Source organism: Epargyreus clarus, unplaced genomic scaffold, assembly GCF_041222505.1.
Source record: "Epargyreus clarus isolate Ecla_fem2 unplaced genomic scaffold, WU_Ecla_fem_2.2 ptg000012l, whole genome shotgun sequence".
Taxonomy (NCBI): Eukaryota; Metazoa; Arthropoda; class Insecta; order Lepidoptera; family Hesperiidae; genus Epargyreus; species Epargyreus clarus.
The window spans coordinates 1,737,338-1,761,211 of record NW_027332220.1 but is presented as its reverse complement, the minus strand read 5'-3'; the positions used below and the strand labels follow the sequence as shown (position 1 = coordinate 1,761,211).

General features: G+C 38.1%; 2 protein-coding genes across 2 annotated transcripts in view; one reads left to right on the top strand and one right to left on the bottom strand.

The window, feature by feature from the left end:
• Indy (tricarboxylate transporter protein I'm not dead yet) overlaps window positions 1-4,098 on the bottom strand; it is a 41,350-nt gene extending 37,252 nt beyond the window's left edge. The window contains exon 1 of the mRNA XM_073078071.1: window positions 3,891-4,098. The gene's annotated coding sequence lies outside the window, so the exon portion shown is untranslated. The remainder of the gene's footprint in view (window positions 1-3,890) is intronic.
• Window positions 1-23,874, top strand: part of PIG-S (phosphatidylinositol glycan anchor biosynthesis class S) — a 52,628-nt gene that overhangs the window by 27,541 nt on the left and 1,213 nt on the right. Inside the window, exons 2-9 of the mRNA XM_073078072.1 lie at window positions 17,457-17,547; window positions 17,899-18,038; window positions 18,514-18,726; window positions 19,136-19,333; window positions 20,572-20,672; window positions 21,101-21,278; window positions 22,901-23,079; window positions 23,459-23,600. Coding sequence (XP_072934173.1) covers window positions 17,457-17,547; window positions 17,899-18,038; window positions 18,514-18,726; window positions 19,136-19,333; window positions 20,572-20,672; window positions 21,101-21,278; window positions 22,901-23,079; window positions 23,459-23,600 — 1,242 coding nt within the window. The remainder of the gene's footprint in view (window positions 1-17,456; window positions 17,548-17,898; window positions 18,039-18,513; window positions 18,727-19,135; window positions 19,334-20,571; window positions 20,673-21,100; window positions 21,279-22,900; window positions 23,080-23,458; window positions 23,601-23,874) is intronic.

Sequence of the window (23,874 nt, the reverse complement as noted above, 5' to 3'; positions counted from 1 at the left end):
TTGGTTTGGTTATATTTTTTTTCTCGGCTTCATTCATTTTCATAATATTGTTACAATATGTTTTATTTGCCTAAGTATGGTTAGATCATTTTCTAAGTCAAAACAGGTAAATAATTGTAATATTACATTCTTCCTTCCTTAAATAAGGTACATATTTAGAAAATGCTTGTTTAAATATTTTATGCCTTGTTTTGTCCGTCTTACTGTTTGGATATCATAAGAGATATCTATGAAGAGTATGAATAAAGAGCTACTACAAATCCATCTTGTTAATATTTATTAACAGTATTTGTTTTATCAAATAGCAGCTTATTTTCTATTACTCTCAGAAAGACTACTCTTTAATTCCTCTCTCTCTGTTTAAATACTCTCGCGATTTCAGCTTCAGTTTGGACGAAGCTTTTCATTGGAATCATTCCCGGCACACGAAGCCGTGTGTCGGATAACTTCTTTCGGCGAAATTGTAATTTGTTGTTTTATTTATTTTATTTTTCTTGTTACAAAGAATCCTTGCATCATTGTTAGGTGTGCTCTTTCGTAAGTACTATGATTAGCAACCTTGTAGGTTCATCTGCACTAAAAATCCAATTAAAATCTCCATTTAAAGTAATTTTATAATCCGCATTTAAATAATGTTCCACTGCTAGGCATAACTCTCTTTGTATCAAATTGAGAATGCCCTCAATGTAAAAATAATATGAATGCCTGTTTTACAATATCATATAAAATGAAAACTTAAATGTTATTATAGAAAGAAAAAAATGTATAAAAATAATGTAAATGCCTTTTACTTCTCTTACTTAAAGTATTTGTTTAGAATCCTACTTCACGCTGTACTAGTATAATTATATCAACGTAAGGCTTCTAATCAGCGAATCCTCTGATCGTACAAATACTCATAGATGACGATTACTCTCCATCTTATCATTGGATCTAGATAAAAACTTACGAAACAAAATGACGTGGCAATCACACCCACTTATTACTAGATTGTATTACGTGCATAATTATATCGATGCAAGAACGCTAAGGTTTCTCGCTGACCTTTCTCACTGTCTGCAGACACACCTTCTATTCTCATTGGCTTAAACTACTCTGTATAACACTATCACTACAACCATCCATTGCGTGATCACGATCCACCGTAAACGTACTCTCGATTCACAAAAATCCATGTATAATCAAATTAAACGTTGTCGTTTCGGTCCATTCCTACAATGCCAGGTGTTTTCTGTTGACTCAAATGAACGTAAGCTACTATTGTCTTTTGATTGTCTCATTCGAGCGAATTTAATGCTTGTAGTGGTTTTTCTGTTTTTTGCTTGAATTATGTGAATCGTTGAAATTGATGACGGTTTTTATTACGCTGTAACTTGTTATAGGTATTAATGGGAAACGGATGCACTCGTAATTTTGTTTTAAAACAATGTAGTACTTCTGCCTTTAAACTGGTAGTACGGGCATAATCATATAAGCCATTGCACCCTACTCCTTGTGTTAGGGTGGTGTTCCACATGATGTTAAAATTGGCTATTGCACTTTAGGTTCCAACAAATCCTCAAATAAGGTGATCTGAACGTTCATTTGTTGCTATTACGTATAAACTTTAAAGAAACAAGTAACAAGTCGTATGAGCTGCATGTCTTATATTTATAACGATAATATCCTTCACTCATGACTACACAACGAGTATTTAAACTTATATATACCTAATAATAAACATATATAAATCAAATGAAGTAGTTTCGCTCATATACATAATCCATTTTATACGGTCAGTGAATGAGTAAAATTTTTCGAACATACAGGAGTTGCAACTATTGCTTAATAAACGGTATTAAAAGTGTATATTAGCAATATATTGTTTTTAGATTCTTTTGCATTTTGATACGCATTAAATTGCCACAATGTTAACCTGAATAATGAATGAAAAATGAACCATTATTACCTGAATAATGGATATATAGTTAGTAGACTTGTAGTACCATCACCTTCGAGTACCATATGCAATTCAAGGACAATTTGCACTCTAAAGTGATTTTCAATAGCTCATTTATAATTCTCCCACAGTAGCTCCCGCGTCATTATCCAGTAGAATTTTATCTTATCATCGACTATATCGAGTTATACTGACTCATCAATGCTATTTATTGTCTCTTCACGGTTGCAATAGGATCATCCATTTCCACCTGGTAACAAGTCTCCGTCTAAAATATTTTGACACAAATTACCCTTGGATATTATTTTACCATTCCAAGTAACTTATTTGAACTGACGTTGAATTTACCTTTAAATCACTATCTACAGTGCAAAAGGTGAATGAGAAACAGTTGATTGCTTGCTATAATTAACCCAGTGTATTGTTGTAACGTAAAGTTGTAAAGTAAAGCTGATTAACTTCTATTAGTTCTTAATTACCTTATTTGTCTTTTGTATTTTATCCTTAACTTAACAGTTCTTTAAGTATATGAATTGTAAGTTTCTGAACGAATCGAAGAGTATTTTTATTTTAAATATTATTAATCATTAGCTTAATGGAAAACACATTACATAGACTAATAAATTAAATTAATTTGTTATTTCGTGTAAAGAATAGGGGCAACAATAAGGAGAATTTTCAAGAAATTTTACATAAGATGGCATTAATATTTTGCGAAGATAACGAACAATTAAAGTTACAAAGTTAATTCTGAACAAAGTATTATCTTGATGAATGGATATTTTAACGGAGGAAAATAACATCTCGACGACATTTATAGACCTGTTAATATCACCGTACAAAATATTCGCAAAATATTAGGTATGACGTAACTTCTAAAGACTAAGGGCACAGTGATCTACATACAATGCCAAGGGCAACTGGTGTCGACACGAGAAACTCAATCGGAGATTCATCTCAAGTTCAAGATGACTCGAACAATAGCAGCTTGCGTAACTTAGAAGTTTCCAAGACGGAAATTTGCGTACCGGTGACCCAGTTGGGAAGATTCGAATAATGTTTATAAAGTCCCTGTTGTGAATGTCCTGCAAATTATGCGAAATTGATAAATGTATCAACTTAGAAATCTTTCTAGTATAGTTTATGAATACAAATGAATACAAAGCCAAGAATAACAAATATAAAATTATAACTCGTTTAGAAATAGACGCAAAAGATTTTTTAAAAAGAAGAACATTAAATTTGTAGTGAAGTTGTAAGAATTGTTAAAATAGAGCACACAAATTATGTCGTGCTCGTGCTCGATTTTCATTCATGCAATTTTAATACGACGCATTCTTCGAAAGTGATATCAGTGACAGACTTGTGTCATATTCGGGTACAGGAGATATTTGCTGACAAGGATTGTTAAGCTTTTGTGACGCATCTTTACAGACAATAAAGGCTTTTGGGAGGGTTTTTGAGACAATGGTAAAACGGCCAGTTTCTTAAGTAGAAATGAAGGGATTACTTTATGCAGAATAAAATTTACATTTCGAACCTACATTGTCTAGTAAAAATAATATTACACATACATAGAATTTTTGACATTATTTTCCTACATAAACACCATGTGTGCCATTTGAATTTAGTAATGGTTTTATCAGTAACTTGTGTTCATTTGTTTGCTATAAAACGCACTAACGAGTATCGCTAAATTTACGTTCACACTTTGCAATTTCATACGTATATATTTATTCATTTTTTTGTCGTCGTTTTGAACTTTGGACAAGCGTTGTTCGAATACTTGTTCCTCGTTTAATATTTAAATGATTGCATTACGTCAATACATAGTATATACTAACATCGCTAACACGCATTCTAATTTAAAAAGTTTTGAATACCTACATCGTTTACTCAATTCTTGGGAACCCGAAATGTATTTGAGAAACAAAGATAAACGTAAACTAACCGTCTTATGTGAGAAAATCCTGTGTTGCAACAGATTTCGGTCACTCGTACAGTCGACAGAAATAACACTTCACAATTAAACTTCGCGATCACAGATTCAAAATGGTAGTTGGTGTTCCGGCGGGAATTTTGACAGCTGCGTGCGTACAGCCGGCGCGCGCCGCGGATGCCGACTGACCGATGGCGCGAACGCCAAGCTTTTGAGTAGTATTCCCGCGCATACGGGACGCGTTGTTTGTCTCTGCTTTTTTATTTTTAAGTTTTGTCAGTGCGTGAAGCGTGAACCTGTTTGATTTTGTAGTGTAATGTATGCAGGTTTGTGACAGTGGCGTTGATTTAATATCACTGCGCTATGAGCGCTGGTTCCGTATTGCGTTTGCTACGATGTTTAACGGCACGGTCTATGTAAATTGACAGAATTTACATAATTCTACGCTACTTGAGAATGGGGTTGCATCCTCTCAGTTATGGTTACTTGAAACGTTAGGTCGCCTGATTATAAAGGGGTTGCTTTATTAACAACAGCCCCTTTTATCAACAGTTACTTATTATAGTTTACACTATCGTTCTTATAATCTCCGTTCCTGCCCTAGATAAACATTTTCATAGAATTACCTTATCACATTTCTTAGTTCCATACTTTCCTTGTACTTGTAAAGCCTATCTTGACAAATTATGCAGCTATATTTGAACCACTGTTATTGAGTTTTATGTGGTTGAAAATTCCAACCGGTGTATTACGAGTCAGGAGGATTTAACTAGCAATTTTCCGTGGATTAATTGCAGTTTTACTTTAATAGGTTATTATTTTCAAGTATTACGGTATTTTCAAAATAATAAATGTGTCATTGAAGTTTTCAACGTATAAAATTTGGAAACCATGCTCAAACACAAGTCACACTATACAGTTTTACAATGATGTTTGTGGAATTATATGTGGTCATCACATTAATTTTATCATTGCTAGGTATTCATTTCAATAATCCCATAAGTATCTTATATCCATCGTTATTGTAACAAACTACGCAATCTCTATTAATTGGTACTGAGTACTCTATCATAAAGCATGATGAGCTTATGTAGATCTACCTTCTACTACAAGGGCGCAGCCTGGTTTGATTGTTTTGGGGAGAGTACTATACCCAGCTGTGGGACAAAATGAATTGTATGCACAATTCACGACGATTTCCGATTACCATACGATCATGTCAAACTATGCCAGTTATGGTAAGCTGGGTTTTCACGGAAAATATAATCATGCTTTATTAGTCATAATATGTAATATAAACAGTAGGTAATATATAGTAATGTTGATCATTAAACTATGTTAATATGGTCTCATGCTACGGAGAATGTTCTTATCGTAGTATTTTAAACAATTTTCCTCGTTAACTAATTTCCTCATATTTTGTTACGTAGGTGAATAATAACTATAATTTTAAAAGTAAAGAGCGAATGATTTACTATGAATTAATATTTTTTCATTAAAACTTGTAATTATTATTGCGACATTCTAGTGTTGCTTATAAATGAATATTCTAGAAACTAATGATATAATAAAAGGGAACATATTTAAAAAAAATGCTATTTCCTATTACATACTCTTAAATTTAACCGAAAAATTGCGTGATTGTTAACTGTAATTTCATTTTAAATCTATGTTATTTCAAGATTCAAGAATATATACTTCTTGAAGAAGATGAAAAATGGCAATGACTTTGAAATTACAAACAAATATCATAATATGTTTAATTTATACATATTATGTAATATTTGAAGCGGAATCACGGAAGCCATGTCTCCACATGACGTTGGAGGTGGTGTGGGCGTTTTATTAGATGTGGTTTTATTTTTAATTTCAATGACGGGTCTATGTTTACCATCAGTATCTGATATACTATACTATAAAATCATTATCTCGAAAGATGAGTCATCAGTAAGATATCTACATCTACACTAATATTATAAAGAGGAAAACTTTGTTTGTTTGTTTGGTTGTAATGAATAGGCTCAACTGGACTACTGGACTTATTTTAAAAATTCTTTCACCATTCGAAAGCTACATTATCCACGAGTAACATAGGCTATATTTTATATGAAATATATTTGATAAATAGATTTTGTGGCGGTACAAAGTTTGCCGGGTCAGCTAGTTAAATTATATAATCGAGGGTGTATCTTTTATTAAAATTTAAATTATAAGCTTTTACTTAATTTCACTATGAGCTATATACTGACATCAGCTCCCGGTATCCGTTTGAGCTGAAATGTTGCATGTTTATAAAAAACAATGATGATGACAAATGACAATGCAATATAATTATTTTAATAGAAACTGCACAAGTTAACTCGATACGAAAAGGCAAAAGAAACTTCATTGGTAGTAGCATAGATTAGTAAAGATACTTCGCCGCCTTGAAATTGAATGAAGCCACAAACGGCTTATTAGTAAGTTATTTTTTTGAATTCTTGACAAATAAAAACATTTTTAGAGAAAATTTACGAATAAATAATTAATACTGCGTAATTCACATAATAGATAAATAATTATTTCATGGACATTTTAGCACGGAGACGTGGCAAAACTTTTTTATCGCAACTATTTCAATTCTCAAAACTGGGTATATTTTCTTGTTAGGAGTGAGTAATCTTTACTTATCTATGGGTAGTAGTTTATGTAAAGGTAATAAGCATTTAATCTTGTCTAAGCATGCCAATTGCAAAATTATAAATATTTGGCGACATCATTTTATTTCCCGCTAAAAAACTAAAAGATGATTACTTCCTTATTGCGTAGTCCTGAACGTTGGTCGTTATTTTGAATAATTCAGTTCATTATTTTCAAAACATGACTTCGCTTGTCTTAATTTCACTTGTATTGCGGCTGTTGATAGTAATCATTAATCTGTCCAATGCTTTGCCTACTAAAGGCCGACATTTCGAGAAAGCAGAAATTTAAGTACGTATAGGTTACCATTAATAACTGGTGTTAATCAAGAGGCAGTGATAGCCTAGTGGTTAAGAAACTCGGCCTCTCGATCGACGGGTCCGAGGTTCAAATACGCACCTCTGATTATTCAAAGTTATGTGCGTATTAGAAATTAATTATCACTTGCTAAACGGTGAAGGAAAACGTCGTGAGGAAACCTGCATACCTGAGATTTATAAAAAAAAATACGTGTGGCACTCGGAGACTGCCGCGGTAAAGCTATTGCATAGCATTTTTTATGCTATGAAAACGCTCAGAAGGAATTCCAGAAATACAATATATTCTTCCATAATCATCAACATTTACATTAATACATCTTTATCCACTATTTTATCATATCTCCATTATATAAGACATTGCAAATATCAGCTGACATTTCATAACTCCAAGCAAGACTGAACATTCTAAAATATAAAATAGAAAAGTATTTAATAAGTGACATAAAGTATTAACAACCAGCAATATAAATGGATCAATGCGATGTGCCTGTGACATTTGGCCGAATGTTACAGGTACATCGCATTTTTCATTAATAAATGCACTTTGTTTATTCATATTTAAAACACTTTGTACACAAATTATTTGTACCATAAATCATAATGGCGTTTTGATTTTGTGCTGTCAAGTCTGTCAGTTGTAATTGTACGTTTAAAAATAACAAACACTCTTTTACGTTATTTTATCAATCCAGAATTCAACATAGCTTATGTTGATAAAACATATTATTTGGATAATATGGTAATATAATTTTGAATTTTATAATGGGAATATAAAATATACTTCACGCAATTTTAAGATTTTTGCACGGATTATAAAAAAAATGTGTATTACTGCCATCTGTGTTCAAGTTGACGAATTAAGGTTATCAAATAAAATAATAAGGAATGTAAAATAATACTTTATACAATTATATCCATATTTTTCTATTGACAGTCAACAACTCGGTTGCCTGGAGACTTGATATCCAACAGTCCTCCACCGCTATTTTCACTTACACCACCAGGGGCGCCGGCAGCATTTGGTCAAGGTGACGGCGCACCAGTATGCCATTTTCAGTTCTGACTTCATAATGGAGTCTACCTAATCTTCGGATGACGACTCCGAACTCCCATTTAACTCTTGGGTTGGTGTAACTGCGGACTTGTACCTTATCACCTTGTCCGAACTCCTGCGTTGGCGGTGCATTGTAATGTAATCTGGATAGTGGGGCGGATTTCTTAAATAAGGCATGCATATAGGTTCTTACCTCTCTGCCGAACATTAACTGATAAGGTGATAACTCTTTTGTATCAGGTGTACGTCTCAAGCGTGCCTTGACAGTTAACAGTTTATCAAATAAACTTCCGCTCTTGCTGATATAAAAGAACATTCAGGTATTAGCCGATTATTTTCTTTTTGTACATTCAAAAATTTAAATTTTAGCTTTGTATATATTTCTTCAAATTCGTACCTGTATTTTATTTCCTCTTCTAAATTTTCTTCTTCTGTAAGCCATTCAATTTTTTCTTGAATCACGTAGAATTTGTTCAAATTTTCTTGTAAAGAATTCAGTCGTATATTTATTTCTTCAATGTCAATTTTTTCTATTCCCGAAATGTAATTTTCGGTTCGTTTCATTAACCCACGTAATGTGGCTCGTATTTCCTTATTGTTTTTTAGTTCATTCGACATCTCGTCGCCAATATCAAATAAAATAATAAGGAATGTAAAATAATACTTTATTCAATTATATCCATATTTTTCTATTGACAGTCAACAACTCGGTTGCCTGGAGACTTGATAGTTGGATATCAAGTCTCCAGGCAACCGAGTTGTTGAAAGGTGTTACTTATTTTCGTTACGGAATTTCTCGATTCGGTCGCCGCGCTCAAAGCCCGCGATAAAAGCTATGCAATAGCTTAAAAGAAATCTCGAAAGTATGTGAAGTCTACCAATACGCACTTGGCCAGCGCGGTGGACTATGGCCTGATCCTACTCGCTCTGAGAGGAGACCCGTGCCCAGCAGTGGGACAGTAATGGGTTGATGATGGATCACGAGGCACAAAGAACGTTCCCAAATTCCGGGAACACAGGAAGTGCTATACTCGTATACCTACTAAACAAAAGTTTCAACGTGTTTTCTCCCTATTTCACATACGTCACCAATATTTTGATTACCTAAGATCTAAGATTGATTATTAATAACGAGCTTTAAAGTGTTAACTCGACTTCATGTTAGCATCTTACAGAATAGCATTTTCCATTCGGTATTAACTACATAATTCATCTGAGTTTTCATTGTGTCTGTACCTATGTAGTAGTCTGAAAATAATATGTTTGCCCTTTGTACAATTGGGAAAAAACTGTTTTGTTTTCTATGCCAAGGTACGTTACCTTTGACTAAATATAACTCAAATAATATTCCATTATTTCTTCGCCGCTGTCATCGTGAAACAACTATTTTAATACATTTTGGATACAATTTAAATCCAAAGTGGTAAAGATTAAAAGTTGCAGTATAAAAAATCAGTTTTTACACAGCGACTTTTAACAGCAATTATGTTTTAATTTCATTTTTATGATAACACAGTATGTATAATGTTTCGTATATTTATATTTGTGAGGATCTTAATACATCCTAGAGTACGTGATAGATAGATCCGGTAGTACTTGTATATAGTATATACTATGTAATCTATACTTTTATACTTATATTACAAAGAGGTAAAGTTGTAACTTTGATTGTTTGTTTGTTTGTAAGGGCTAATCTTCGGACATTGAACCGATCATAAAAATTCTTTCACAATCAGAAAGCTACACTATTAAAGAGTGCTATAGGGTATTATACATTTTATTATGATTGAAAAAAAAGCGGGTGAAGCGGGTACTGCTAGTACTTTATACAAGTATCGTTCACCAATAATTGTCCCCTTTATACCTATGCAAATCACTCTTGTTCCATGACACAAATAAATACATACATTTTATTGCAATAATTGAGGCACATTGTAGATAATAGCGTGTTATTCACAGAAAAGAGCTCGCAATGTTGATGACAAATAACGGTGTGGACAGGTTCCAACCACGGCCATTACTCTAATTAAGCTTAGCCGCGGTACCGTCGTGTGATAGCAAAAAATTAGATGCACGACATACCGAGAAATTGCACTATCTGGAACAGGGCGAATGAGCTTTATAGCTGAAGATATGAGCTTATATAATACTAGATCAAATGCATAGTTTCCGATTCTATAACAACTTAAGAATTAAAAATTAATTAAAACCCTTTTCCCACGGACTAAATTGTGAATCTAAACCATTCTCAAGTCCCCTTGAACACACACATCAAATTTCATCAAAATCAGTCCAGTGGTTTAGGAGGAGTTCAGTGACATACCCACGCTCATAAGAAATATATATATAAAGATGTTTATATGTTCAGACGTGTTACGTATCAGACACGTGCAGTGGCAGACAAAATAATGTCATTCTGTATAAACGTTACATCTCCAAAAATATTACCGCTCCTGTCAAAATGTATATCTATAAAAAGAATTATGATTTTTGTTTATGACCTTGATTATTATTTATGAAGTGGCAAACGATCATGGAGACTACCTAAACACTTTTTTATCTCTTGGGTGTACCTATATTGATCTCTCCACAAATTGATCTCAAGGAGGCAGGAGGAGGAGGGTACGGGTCAATATCCGAAAAGTGTAGATATTTTCAAACTAATAGGATTTCCAAAAAGCTTTACCTTTTAGCTTAAGCTTTTACCCCTAATATTAATCAATAACAACGGCTCAACTTTCCCATCCAAAACACAAAAGTATACACATTTAACCACTAGCGGTCACCCATCCACCTGCCGGTCGTGGCCGACGGTTCTTGATTTTGTAGACCTACGCGAGCCGCGGAGCGCCGTACGCTATTAGCATTAAATCATTATCATATAGAAAGTAAAAGGGCTGAGGGAAACGTGCTGTCCTCAATGCCTTAATCCAATTGTTGACTGACGTCCTAGATTCAAGAAGAATGTTGCTAGAATGTTGCAATAGGTATATTATCTTGCAATATGTGACGAAAGTTGTGAAATAAATGATGTAGAGTCTACATAATTTATTTACATCGTAGAGCATTCCTCTACATTATTCACTCAACGACGCTTAGCAGTTATCACATACTAATGGTTTTCGTGATATAGATATATCAACAACAACCCGAATACTTCCTGAGGTAGGCCGGAGATGCAATGCTGGGAACTAAATTGTAACCCTCGTCGTGTACTACCAAACCGTTTAAACGAAAGCACAGAAGCGCTGCTGTTATTAGACAGGAACAGGCGCAGCGGGAGCGCCTGTGGGGCCGCCTCCGGTATCGACAACTTTCCGTAGGGCTCATAATATATCCAACTTAGGCTTACTTGGCTTTTATTCACAAGTAGGTAATCATAATCATAATCATAATCATAATCATAATCATAATCTTCATTTGCTAAATAAGGTACAATGGATGTTAACACAAAGTATTATTTCCTCTTATTTTACCTTTAAGGCGTGCAAATATACAGTCAGACCAAAAATATTTCCAATATTATTTATAATATTAAATAACAAATTGTCAGATTAATACACACATCACAATTATTATTTTTAATATAAATATCCAACATTATTAGTCATGCAATTAATTAATATAATATCTAGTAATACATTCATAAATTGTCGAAAAATTCTTTAAGGCTGTAAAAATTATTAAGAAGAAGCCATTCATTTAAACGCTTTTTAAAAACATTAATAGACAGATCTTTTAAATGGTCAGGTATTTTATTAAAGATTTGAATAATCGAATGATGTGCATTTCTTTTGAGCGTCTGTAATCGACAGCTAGGTATATATAATTTATGATTTATGGTATGGTATGCCACGTCTATAGCATAAAAAACGACGACAACTTATTTTTGTCCCCGTAGTGAATACGGGTCTCCTCACTCTCCTCTCAGGGTAAGAGAGAGTATCTAATGTTGTGAAATATTACATTGTATCCATTTTACGTTGAAATCTATTCCGCCTAAATCATCCATTAAGCTATCAATATACTCTATAGTCTTCTCATTCATTACAAGATGTTTTATCATTGTTTACCTAATGACACACCCACATGATTATGATACGGGTTTACGTAATTGTTATCAATCTTAAATTAACTATCTAACCTTGGTGAATGGAAGGAAATCTTGTGATTATAATTGACTATCTTCCGCCAGCAACTTCGTTCGCAGATACTTAAGAGCGGAGACGCATTCAGCGCGTGCTTAAAGCTAAAAGATAACTATTGAAGTAAATCGTCTCATGCGGGCTTTTTCCCCATACAGACAGTTTCTCAGAAAATACATTTTCGTTTATTTTGTCGGAGACCTAGTATCAAATATTTGCTATTCCCCCTATAGTGATTTAAAATTAGATTTGGAAAAATCTTATTGAATGTCTCCAATATGCAAGGAATGGTCTATCCAAATTTAAAATCTTTATTATGAGCAATGGTAAGCCACCAATAAATTGTTAGTACTGCAGATTGCGGAAGAGTTATTAAACTACATCTTGGCTTTCAATATACAAAGATGTTTTAATACTATTTACAATGTTTATCCTCTTGATAACACACCCATATCGTCAAGATAAGGGTTCACTTAAAAGTGGTTTAACTCTGACGTGCATCTGCGGCAACATCAGCACCACACCTGTTTGGGCGTCTCGTTAATCAGGGAATCTAGATTTATGATCCTTTAAACCCTAAGCCTAAGCGACAACCATTTTATTCGAAGTCGACAAAAAAAGTTCGACTATTTATAGCGTCTAATTTATTTCCCACCCCATGCTAAACAGAGAAATATCCAAAGTAAATTGGCCTCGTAATTTGCCGGGGGTCCGGTCTCCCTAAACAGCCCCTTATACGGCCATGGTCCTCTAAAGTAACAAGCGACAACTCATCTTGGATCGAATTTGCACTCCTGATTTATATAGATGCAAGTTTTTGCAATGTGTTTGTAATTTTATTTAAGCACAAACAAATTCCTCGTTTATGACATAACAGCAATAAAAACACAAGATGTTTATTATCGAAAGCTTTCCTGATTACATTATAAAAAAAAATCCACTTTTATAAAACTCGCGCAAATCTCTAACAATTGTGTTTTAAAATAAGAACATGACTTCTTAAATTTAATCCGCTTCCATCTTCATTTTTTTTTTTTTTTTTTTTTTTTTTATAATATTGGAGTAGCAGACGAGCTTGCAGTCCACCTGATGGTAAGTGGCTACTGCCGCCCATGGACATCTGTAATCAACCCCAGATAAGATTAGATATTCCTACCTAAGGTCAGCCACAGATGCGCTGCTACCCCTGAGGACTAAGCTGGAACGCCTCGGAAAAGTCTGTCTCCCTTACCACACCCTTCAAACCGGAACACAGCAGCGCGTAACACTGCTTTTATTAGGCAGAAATAGGTGTGGCGGTGGTGCCGCCGGAGTCGAACCACAAAGGGTTCTACCACCTTCAAACACCACATACCACATTTTACTACATTGTTTTAAGAAAATAATCACTTAGTTTAATATCTAGATTATGGCTGTAAAGTTTATCGTTTTTATTTCGAAAAATCTTTATTGCACTGACGAAATATTTGAGTAATGACTAATTACTGTTTGCTCTTCGTGTTGCGGTTTACTGCGGTCTAATTACGTTCTGCGGCTTTTTCGATGTTACATATTCTTTGTGTAAGCACAATTTGCGCGGCGGGATCATCGTTGTAATGTTATTGCGTCTCGTTGGCTTTAGATGTTATCTACACATATCTATCCTCTCTATTATTTTAAAGTTGTTTTGTCTTTGTGTTTGAGTCGTCGTCTACCCATTACTGACCCACTGCTTGGCATGGATCTCTTCTCGGTATGAGAGGGGCTTCGGCCAAAGTCCACCGAGCTACCCAGGTGCGGATTGGTAAATTTTACATACTTTTGTAAACCTTATTTACTTATAGTTTAAAAAAGTTTGAATATCACACAATGTTCATTCAAATCAATGTTATTATATTCACAAATTAATAGGTAGGTAGGATTTTTCAGCAGCAGAGTCCAGCGTTGCTGTGTTATTATTTGAAGAGTGAGGGACACATACTCCGGTCGAGTTAAGTTAGGCCTCAGTGTAGCATGGCATCTGTGACTGACTTCATGAAGGACTTCAATCTCACTAAAAGTATATTCAATCACTTGCCACTACTAATCTATGCTTGCCACTTACAAACAAGGTGAACGCACGCTCGTTTTTATTTTAATTTCATTCAAAAATATACATCTTTACTTAAGGTTTAATCATTACAGTAGGTATTGAAATTTCCTACGTCATAAAATAATTCTATTCAACAGATTATAGTATCCTATTATCAATTCACATCACGCGATCTCGCTTTTTGTGTTGTGTTTTTGTCTTGTCTGGTTAGCAAAATACTAATATGTCTAGATGGAATACATCTAAGACATAAGATCTCTATTTTATCAAGATCGGATAAAATAATAAGGATACAAGAGCTACATTTATAATTTTTCTCATTTTTTATTATCTGTGGCTTCACACGTATACTACTATACATGTATAATAAACGAGCATGTAGTCAGTGCCACCCATACACATCCTTAGATATAAAGATGTATATCAACCCCAAAATGTTAAACCTACTTGAAATTATCTACAAAGGAAACGTTAGAAAGCCTCGTATTAGTGATGTGTGAAATAGGAGAACAGCAGCGATGCAGTGACAGCAGATCATAAGGCAGAACTAGATGTGGTGGTGGTAGTGCGAAATTCCTATCAAGACATCTTCGACTACAATTTATTTCGCAACGTGGTATCTGTATGTTGATATATTGGTATATTCTTGGTGCGACTTTGCTTTAACATAAATATTGGCAAATATCGGTGACGTAATACTAATGCTGGTTTTAATGTTTAATGTCCTTTAAGACATACTTAATTATGAACGTAAATAATGCTCTTCCGGGATATGTGACAAATTGCCCGGTTTTAACTGTCCACTGACTACTGCCATCAACCCCCAGATAAGATAAGCGTATTATCTGAGATCGGCCACAGATGTGTTGACAACTGTGTGGACTAAGGAACGCTCCGAATAAGTATCTAAGTTGAAACGCCTCGGATTGTTTGCTTCTCTTACCATAACCTTCAAACCAGGACACTTTCCTGTGGTGCCTCTAGAATCGGATCACGAAGCTTTAGTTCTCAGGAGTACCGGTCATGTTGATGCATGGTCGTTTGTTAGTTCAAATTCTTAAAATAATTAAAACAAGCTTGTTATTTAGATTGAAGAGTCGTTATTCTCTCATTCACAAGTTTTCCCCACTTTTATGTTTGGTGATGTACATAGTTCATATTTGCAGACACATTTAGCATGCATACGTAAACGTAATTATGTAATTGAATATCCTTAAGGAAACTTTTCCTATCATGATAGAATTTTACGTTTAAATTGTTCTTCGTGTAAACTTAAAATGAATATAAAGTTGTAAATTCAAATTTCCTTAAATGTCTGTACTTTTTTTTCCTTTTCAAGAAAGGTCTTGTCAAAAAACGGTTTTTATTGTTCATATTTTTGTGAACACGGAAAACTAAGAGATGTTATGTAACAAATTTAGTCTTAATATTGACGTTTATCTCTGATATTATCTAAAACAAGCTTAAAAATAAATTATTTTTAGCAACAAAATGTTATCCGCTTAGAATAAGACGCATATCATGTAAAACTGCCGAGTTTAAAAAATATTTGCCTTTTCCTACTTGTCAGTATTATGACGTCACACACTCTAATTGATCCGCAAAGTCAGTCAAAGCCAGATAAGGCCGCTTAAGTTAGCTCGCAAGGTTTTGTTTGCTTTGAGGTAAAGTTAATTGTTGTGTGTTAGCCATAAAAGCGGTTTCACGTCGGATTTTGTGGCTCTGTTTATAGAAGATGGCGCCACTTGTCTCGCTAGTGTTGTTTGTCGGATCTGTTTCGATGAGTGATCCGATGATGTTTTTTTAAAGTGGTACAACTCCGCGCCGATTGCATTATATTCAAAGTTAAGCAACGGTGAACTTGATTGAAAATTGGATGGGTAATGGCTTTATTTCGTGCGCGCCTCCCTGCTTCAGAGAACGGGGGAGCCATCGATACCGATTCTTACCACTTGTTACCACAAGATAGTGGTGGTCAAACCATTTCAGATGGTATGTCAGTTGAAAGGGGTCCAACCATTTGAGAAGCGTGGTTTATACATACATCCCAGTTAGTCAATATTTTCGGATCTATCATCAGATCAGCCAAAGACATCCTCGTCATTTTTAAAGTCACTGAAATAATCCGGATAAGTATATACTTATGAGAGTATATACTCTTAGTGTTAGGGTTTGTGCACGTTTTGAAAATTTTGAGAGAGTTGAAAATAAGATCTCAAAATGTTCTTATATTTCTTTTCTTTTATTTTTCTTTCATTTCATTTCTTTTCTTATTTTTTCTTATATTGCACGTATCGTTAATATAACGATTAATATTAGACTTTTGAATCAAACAATAACATACAGACAAATACGCACCAATGTGTGATATCTGTGACAGAACATGGCGTGACATACCAATGAACGCTAATTACAAACACTTGGAGTATTGGTATATCGGATCACATCTGGCCAGATTGACGGGACCATCATAAGTACCTGCGATGGTGTAAATTAGGTGTCTTCTTAAACTGGTGGTGTGGATGTCCATCGCCTGATACATTTAGGGGTCGGGTCAGGTGTTAAATAAGCACGCGAGGCGTAATTGAGAACAATTTACTCTGTTTTATTTAGATTACTTGTGATCTAGGGTTGTGTAGGGATGTCATCTATATTTTGAGAGCTGTTTTAACACATGTGAAAATTTTAAAACTTTTAGAAGGTCTATTTTGATACCACTGCTGTGTTCCGGTTTGAGGGGAGTGATAAAGCGTTGATGTTGATTATAGAGTTGACAAGCAGTGGTGACTACATCATTAGTTTCTTCAACAATAATTTAAAAAATCTAAGCAGATTTTTTTTTTATTATACATATATGAGATTTTAGTAGCACTAGTAGTAGTGGTGAAGTGTCACTGCCGCCCATAGATTAGAAAGATTACTCCTACTCACTCTTAACAAGAAAATGTTACCAGTTTTGACGCCTCATATGTAACCCGGTCAAACTATATTGGCTCCTAACACTTTTCCTTAGAACATAATTATGTAATAATTTTCCATAAACGTCACGACATGGCTATCTCCACTCGACTATACATATTTAAGAGATCTGTATGTCCGTCTGTAAACATGGTGTGTTACGAATTAACGACTGCAACAGCATAAAAGGTTCGTGTTCCGTTTATAAAACAACCCATTGTTTCAACACAGTCTATCGTTGATTCAATACAGCTATACGTTTCTCATGTGTGTGTATTATGTTATGTTAACTTGCAATTGTAATGCCTGAAATAAATATTTATTTTAAATATTTTTATACGCTTGTTGCAGAATCCAATCGTATGTGGGCGAGCGCTTCGTTCGTCGGTGTTCTGATTGTAATTGGATTGCCGTTATGGTGGAAGACCACCGAAGTTTACAGGTCAGTGGTTTGGTGTGTCGAGATTTTATTATTAAGAAATTATGAAATACCAAAAAAGCTTGCAATTCTCCTGGCGATGAGTGACTACTATGGACGAAGACTTTTCATTGTTTGATACTGACGAGCTTTTTTTTCGCTAATCAAAATACATTTCAGAGATTGTTTCGTCTATGTATTTTTTCGGCCAGGGGGAGCAAGTGCACCCTCTTGCACTCCCTGCCGGCCGTTATTTCTATATATATATATATACTTCCATGTACATCTGAAACCAAAGCTAAAGAGTACACGCTAGGTGGCCATTTAATCCATTCTCATTTCCTAACTAAAATCATAAAATCTCAACGTTTACAGGGTATCCCTCCCGTACGATAAGATAAACTCATTCGACACAGACGCTCATTTCATCACCAGTGAGCTCATTGTGCTCGCGAACGATGAGCCCACCGCTTCTGAAGTTGCCGGACTCATCGAGAAGGCCTTTGAGGATTCTGGTAAGCCTAGTGTAATTAAAAATTAAAATGTAATTGCAGTAAAAATCTAGAATTATCCCTCTTATCTCTGACTGAGAAGTTAGTGATAGCTTTACTAGGCTCGTTTAGAATTGAACTTTGAAATCCACGATTGAGAGGTCGAGTTTAAATCAATAAAGTATCACTACCAGTTGATAGTACTACCGCTACGAATACTTCTTACTAGTAAACTAGATGCGATGTGCGAAAGAATCCACCGTCTCTTACAACTGCACGAGTCTCATCTCAGAATAGGATGATCTCGCAGAATAAGAGGAGACTTTTGGTCAGATACAGGAGAGTAATACTCGACGACGAGAAGATCATACGTATTTTGAAGTCTTCCTTTCCATACTCAGCCCGCCTGTCAACCACGGTCTAAAAGTAACGTCTAAACACTTCTTAATCTAAGAGAAGACAGCGTAACAGTGGAATAATAATGGGTGGATTATTCCAGATGTGATAAAACTGACAATCAAGAAGCAGATCCTATCCGGGGCGCTCCATTCCGCCCTGGACTCGGTGGCGGACGATCACGAGGCGGTGGAGGAGGTCGGCAAGACCTTCGACCTGAAGAAGCACAACACGTTGTACGTGGTGCAGAGGAAGCCGCTGTTCCAGGATGTCTGGATGGATGGGGAGAGGGTCGCGCTGTTCAGGGATGCTAAAGGTTTGTTTCTATATAGTTATTGATCTAATAGCAAATATTAAGATGAAGAAAATTTGTTGACGAAGACTTGATTATACACGGAGTTACATACCAAGATAATTGGAAGGGACTATTTGTGGTTCCACTATTTCCACGGCCGTCCTGTCTTATGCGAGAGGTCATTATAATCCTCTGAGATATGGATAATAAAGAAATTAAACATCAACTTTAAATATCATTATTCTTCCTATTAGTTTTATCCAAAATGGCCATGTCCAGTTTAAGCATCTTACTAGATCCTTCAATCCGAAAGTGCAATGTAGCTTTAAAGCTGCTGTGTAACAAGGAAATAGATTTGGCTCTAGTGCTATGGACTCCAACCACAAAAGTATCCAACTTTAAAATATCTCCCACCATCATATCGTTCCAGCCGCCCCAAAGCTGGTGCAAGTGCTGACCAACTGGGTGTACCAGCCCGAGGTGCTGGTGGGGGCGCGGGGCAGGGTGGCGGATACAGCGCGGCAGACCCGCTTCCCCCCGGACAGAGGGTACCACATCGCGCTGTCCGTGGTGCATCCAGCGCCCAGTGAGCTGAAGGTCGACTTCCAAGCTGGGGAGGCTGTGGAAGGTAAGTACCTACAACTTGTGTTAATAGGAATTTTATCCAAAACATGGTGGCATTTGTGTTTCAAATGTTAGCGAATAGAGAAATGTCTGTTTTTATCATATTATTTGTTGAATCAAGTCATATACCCATATATTTTCAAAACTTCAAAACATTGTATGCATTGAATACAGAAAACTAATCCAATATTGAATTCAGTATGTAATTTATTGAAAGTAAAATCGTGAATGGAATTTTAATTAGATACATGTCTGACCGACAGTGATTTAGGTATTTGTTTCATTTTGGTAGTCGTCATCGTCTTTTTGGTAGAATTACATAAACATTTAAGCTTCATTTTCCTTCTAAATACATAATAATGTGTAAATTAAAAGTCAAAAACCGAAATGCAATAAAAAAAATTAAACAAACTTATTTCAATTAATATTATCTGTCGAAATCCATCCATCCGTTTGGAAGATACTAGGTAAAAGATACGTGCAATTTACAAACATACAAGATACGTACGAAAAACAACCCTACCTTGGCAGTCGATTAAAAACATAACCCTTCCTTGACAGTCGGGTAAAAAACATAATCCTTTTTAGGCAGTCGGGTAAAAACTGTAAAAACTTAACACTTTCTAGGCAGTCGGCTAAAAACGTGACCCTTCCTTGGTAGTCGGCCAAAAACTTGACCCTTCCTTGGCAGTCGGGTAAAAACTTAACACTTCCTTGGCAGTCGGGTAAAAACATAATCCTTTCTTGGCAGTCGGGTAAAAACTGTAAAAACTTAACACTTCCTTGGCAGTCGGGTAAAAATATAATCCTTTCTTGGCAGTCGGGTAAAAACTGTAAAAACTTAACACTTCCTTGGCAGTCGGGTAAAAACGTAACCCTTCCTTGGCAGTCTGATAAAAACTTAACCCTTCCGTAGCAGTCGGGTAAAAACGTAACCCTTCCTTGGCAGTCTGATAAAAACTTAACCCTTCCGTAGCAGTCGGGTAAAAACGTAACCCTTCCTTGGCAGTCTGATAAAAACTTAACCCTTCCGTAGCAGTCGGGTAAAAACGTAACCCTTCCTTGGCAGTCTGATAAAAACTTAACCCTTCCGTAGCAGTCGGGTAAAAACGTAACCCTTCCTTGGCAGTCTGATAAAAACTTAACCCTTCCGTAGCAGTCGGGTAAAAACGTAACTCATCCTTGGCAATTGGGTAAAGAGTCTTAACACGTAATGTTAAACTAAGTTCTTTTGTTTAACAGATTACATAGGGTCATTCGTGGACGAGCTGAGTGAGTTGCACAACTTCACGCTCAAGTCGCAGTGGCTCCATCTACTGGACTTCGACTTCCAGGCGCGCGAGGTTTGTGTATTTAAATAACTGATGAGTAGGAATAAAGGTAGGGTTACTATTATAATATAATCTTTATTTAAACATTGTAACATGTGTAATTGTTTAATTACGTCACGATGGGGGATGGAGGAAGGACATAAGCTTCGTTATGAAAAGGTTTGCGAGTATTAAGAGAAACCATAAAAGAGGGGGGAGACGGGATGACGGGCGTGGTGTGGAAGGGTGGGCAGAACCATCGCCACACGAATTTCTAGCGTGATGCGTTTTGATGCAAGGATATTAATGGCGGCTGACTTAAAATTGATGTGATCAACGCACCCGTGTTTCATTTCAGATAGAATTCCTGTTCTACATGTAGCTACAGATGTCAATGGGCGGTAGGGACTACTTACCATCATGTGGACTTCACGCTTATCTCGTAAAAAAATCGTGTCCAGGTCAAAGATTCGTCCCCATGGGGTCGCCACTTCGAGGTCCCCCCCGCGCGGCTGCAGCAGCTGCTAACGGCGCTGGAGGAGCGCGCCGCCACGCACGTGTCGGAGCTGCCCACGCTCAACCTGGCGCTGTACGCCGCGCCCTGCCGCCTGGCGCCGCTGCTCGTACACGCCGGGGACGGTGCGTAGTGCCAGTGTACCCCCAGCCGCCACGCACGTGTCGGAGCTGCCCACGCTCAACCTGGCGCTGTACGCCGCGCCCTGCCGCCTGGCGCCGCTGCTCGTACACGCCGGGGACGGTGCGTAGTGCCAGTGTACCCCCAGCCGCCACGCACGTGTCGGAGCTGCCCACGCTCAACCTGGCGCTGTACGCCGCGCCCTGCCGCCTGGCGCCGCTGCTCGTACACGCCGGGGACGGTGCGTAGTGCCAGTGTACCCCCAGCCGCCACGCACGTGTCGGAGCTGCCCACGCTCAACCTGGCGCTGTACGCCGCGCCCTGCCGCCTGGCGCCGCTGCTCGTACACGCCGGGGACGGTGCGTAGTGCCAGTGTACCCCCAGCCGCCACGCACGTGTCGGAGCTGCCCACGCTCAACCTGGCGCTGTACGCCGCGCCCTGCCGCCTGGCGCCGCTGCTCGTACACGCCGGGGACGGTGCGTAGTGCCAGTGTACCCCCAGCCGCCACGCACGTGTCGGAGCTGCCCACGCTCAACCTGGCGCTGTACGCCGCGCCCTGCCGCCTGGCGCCGCTGCTCGTACACGCCGGGGACGGTGCGTAGTGCCAGTGTACCCCCAGCCGCCACGCACGTGTCGGAGCTGCCCACGCTCAACCTGGCGCTGTACGCCGCGCCCTGCCGCCTGGCGCCGCTGCTCGTACACGCCGGGGACGGTGCGTAGTGCCAGTGTACCCCCAGCCGCCACGCACGTGTCGGAGCTGCCCACGCTCAACCTGGCGCTGTACGCCGCGCCCTGCCGCCTGGCGCCGCTGCTCGTACACGCCGGGGACGGTGCGTAGTGCCAGTGTACCCCCAGCCGCCACGCACGTGTCGGAGCTGCCCACGCTCAACCTGGCGCTGTACGCCGCGCCCTGCCGCCTGGCGCCGCTGCTCGTACACGCCGGGGACGGTGCGTAGTGCCAGTGTACCCCCAGCCGCCACGCACGTGTCGGAGCTGCCCACGCTCAACCTGGCGCTGTACGCCGCGCCCTGCCGCCTGGCGCCGCTGCTCGTACACGCCGGGGACGGTGCGTAGTGCCAGTGTACCCCCAGCCGCCACGCACGTGTCGGAGCTGCCCACGCTCAACCTGGCGCTGTACGCCGCGCCCTGCCGCCGGCGCCGCTGCTCGTACACGCCGGGGACGGTGCGTAGTGCCAGTGTACCCCCAGCCGCCACGCACGTGTCGGAGCTGCCCACGCTCAACCTGGCGCTGTACGCCGCGCCCTGCCGCCTGGCGCCGCTGCTCGTACACGCCGGGGACGGTGCGTAGTGCCAGTGTACCCCCAGCCGCCACGCACGTGTCGGAGCTCCAAACAGAAAGAAGGTGGTAGGACCCTTTGGGGTGCGACTTCGGAGACATGCCTTTTTCTGCTTAACAACAGCGGAGTTAAGTGCTGCTGTGTTCCGGATGAAAGGTAGTTGTAAGGAGACAAACTTGTCAGAGGCATTCCAACTTAAGTCTTTAATGGTAGCAACGCTTTTGTGGCTGACCTCAGGTCGGAGTCTAACTTTATCGAAGGTATGTAAATATATCCCAATCCTTAGTCAACATAAATATATCCTTAATTTCATATAATTTATCTCCAGGTAACAAGGTGGCCGCCCCAGTGCAAGCGTTCATGTCCCCCAAATGGGGAGGCGTGGTGCTGGGGAGCCCCACGGAAGCGGAGTGCAGGGCGGAGTCCCCCACGTGGAAGCCGACCACCAGACTCATCATGGGCACATTTATCGCACAGCTGAGGACGCTACTCGGTATTACAGATAAGGTAAAACTAGTCATGTCAAAATTCGTCTCGAATTTGGTCTATTTTTTGGTATTTTTATGTAATGGAATTAGCAAATGAGTATGCTGTCAACCTTATAGTAAATGATTATTACAGCATAATTATAAATATTTATAATCGAACCCAAATAAGATAAGAATACTATCAAAGCTCCACTACAGATACGTTGTTACCTCAAAGGACTACATTGCAAAACTTTAAGTAAATATACTTAAGGTATTCCAATTTAGCCCTTATCACACCCTTTTCATCAAAAATCAACAGCGCAGTACAGCTATAAATTAGAAACATGTGGTACCTACAAACTAAACCACAAAGGACTCTACCACCATTAAAATGTATTGTATCTCTTCGAACTCAGGAGTCGATAGAGGGCGCTCTACTGGAGCCACTCCGCTCAGTGACGCCGCGCGCCTGGGAGCTGGACGCGCTGCTCCGCATCAGGACCCTGGAGCAACTCACCTCCGCTGAGAGGAGTCTCAAGTCCCTCGCCAGGCTACTAGGTAACACATTACACCGTGCATACAAATAAGTACAGTGACGTCATGTAATGTAATACAAATTAATATTGATTATTGACTTAACGATTTAGTATGTATTTTAAAATGTCAGGGATAAAATTGTTACAAAAATTGAAAAGTGCTGCAATTACCAGCTACTGCTTTATTTAATTGCTGGAGCAGGGTACTAAATATAAATAATGTCAAAATAAAAATCATGGCGAAAATGAGAAACGAATGTTAAATGTAATTTAAGCATAATCTGAATGAATGTTTT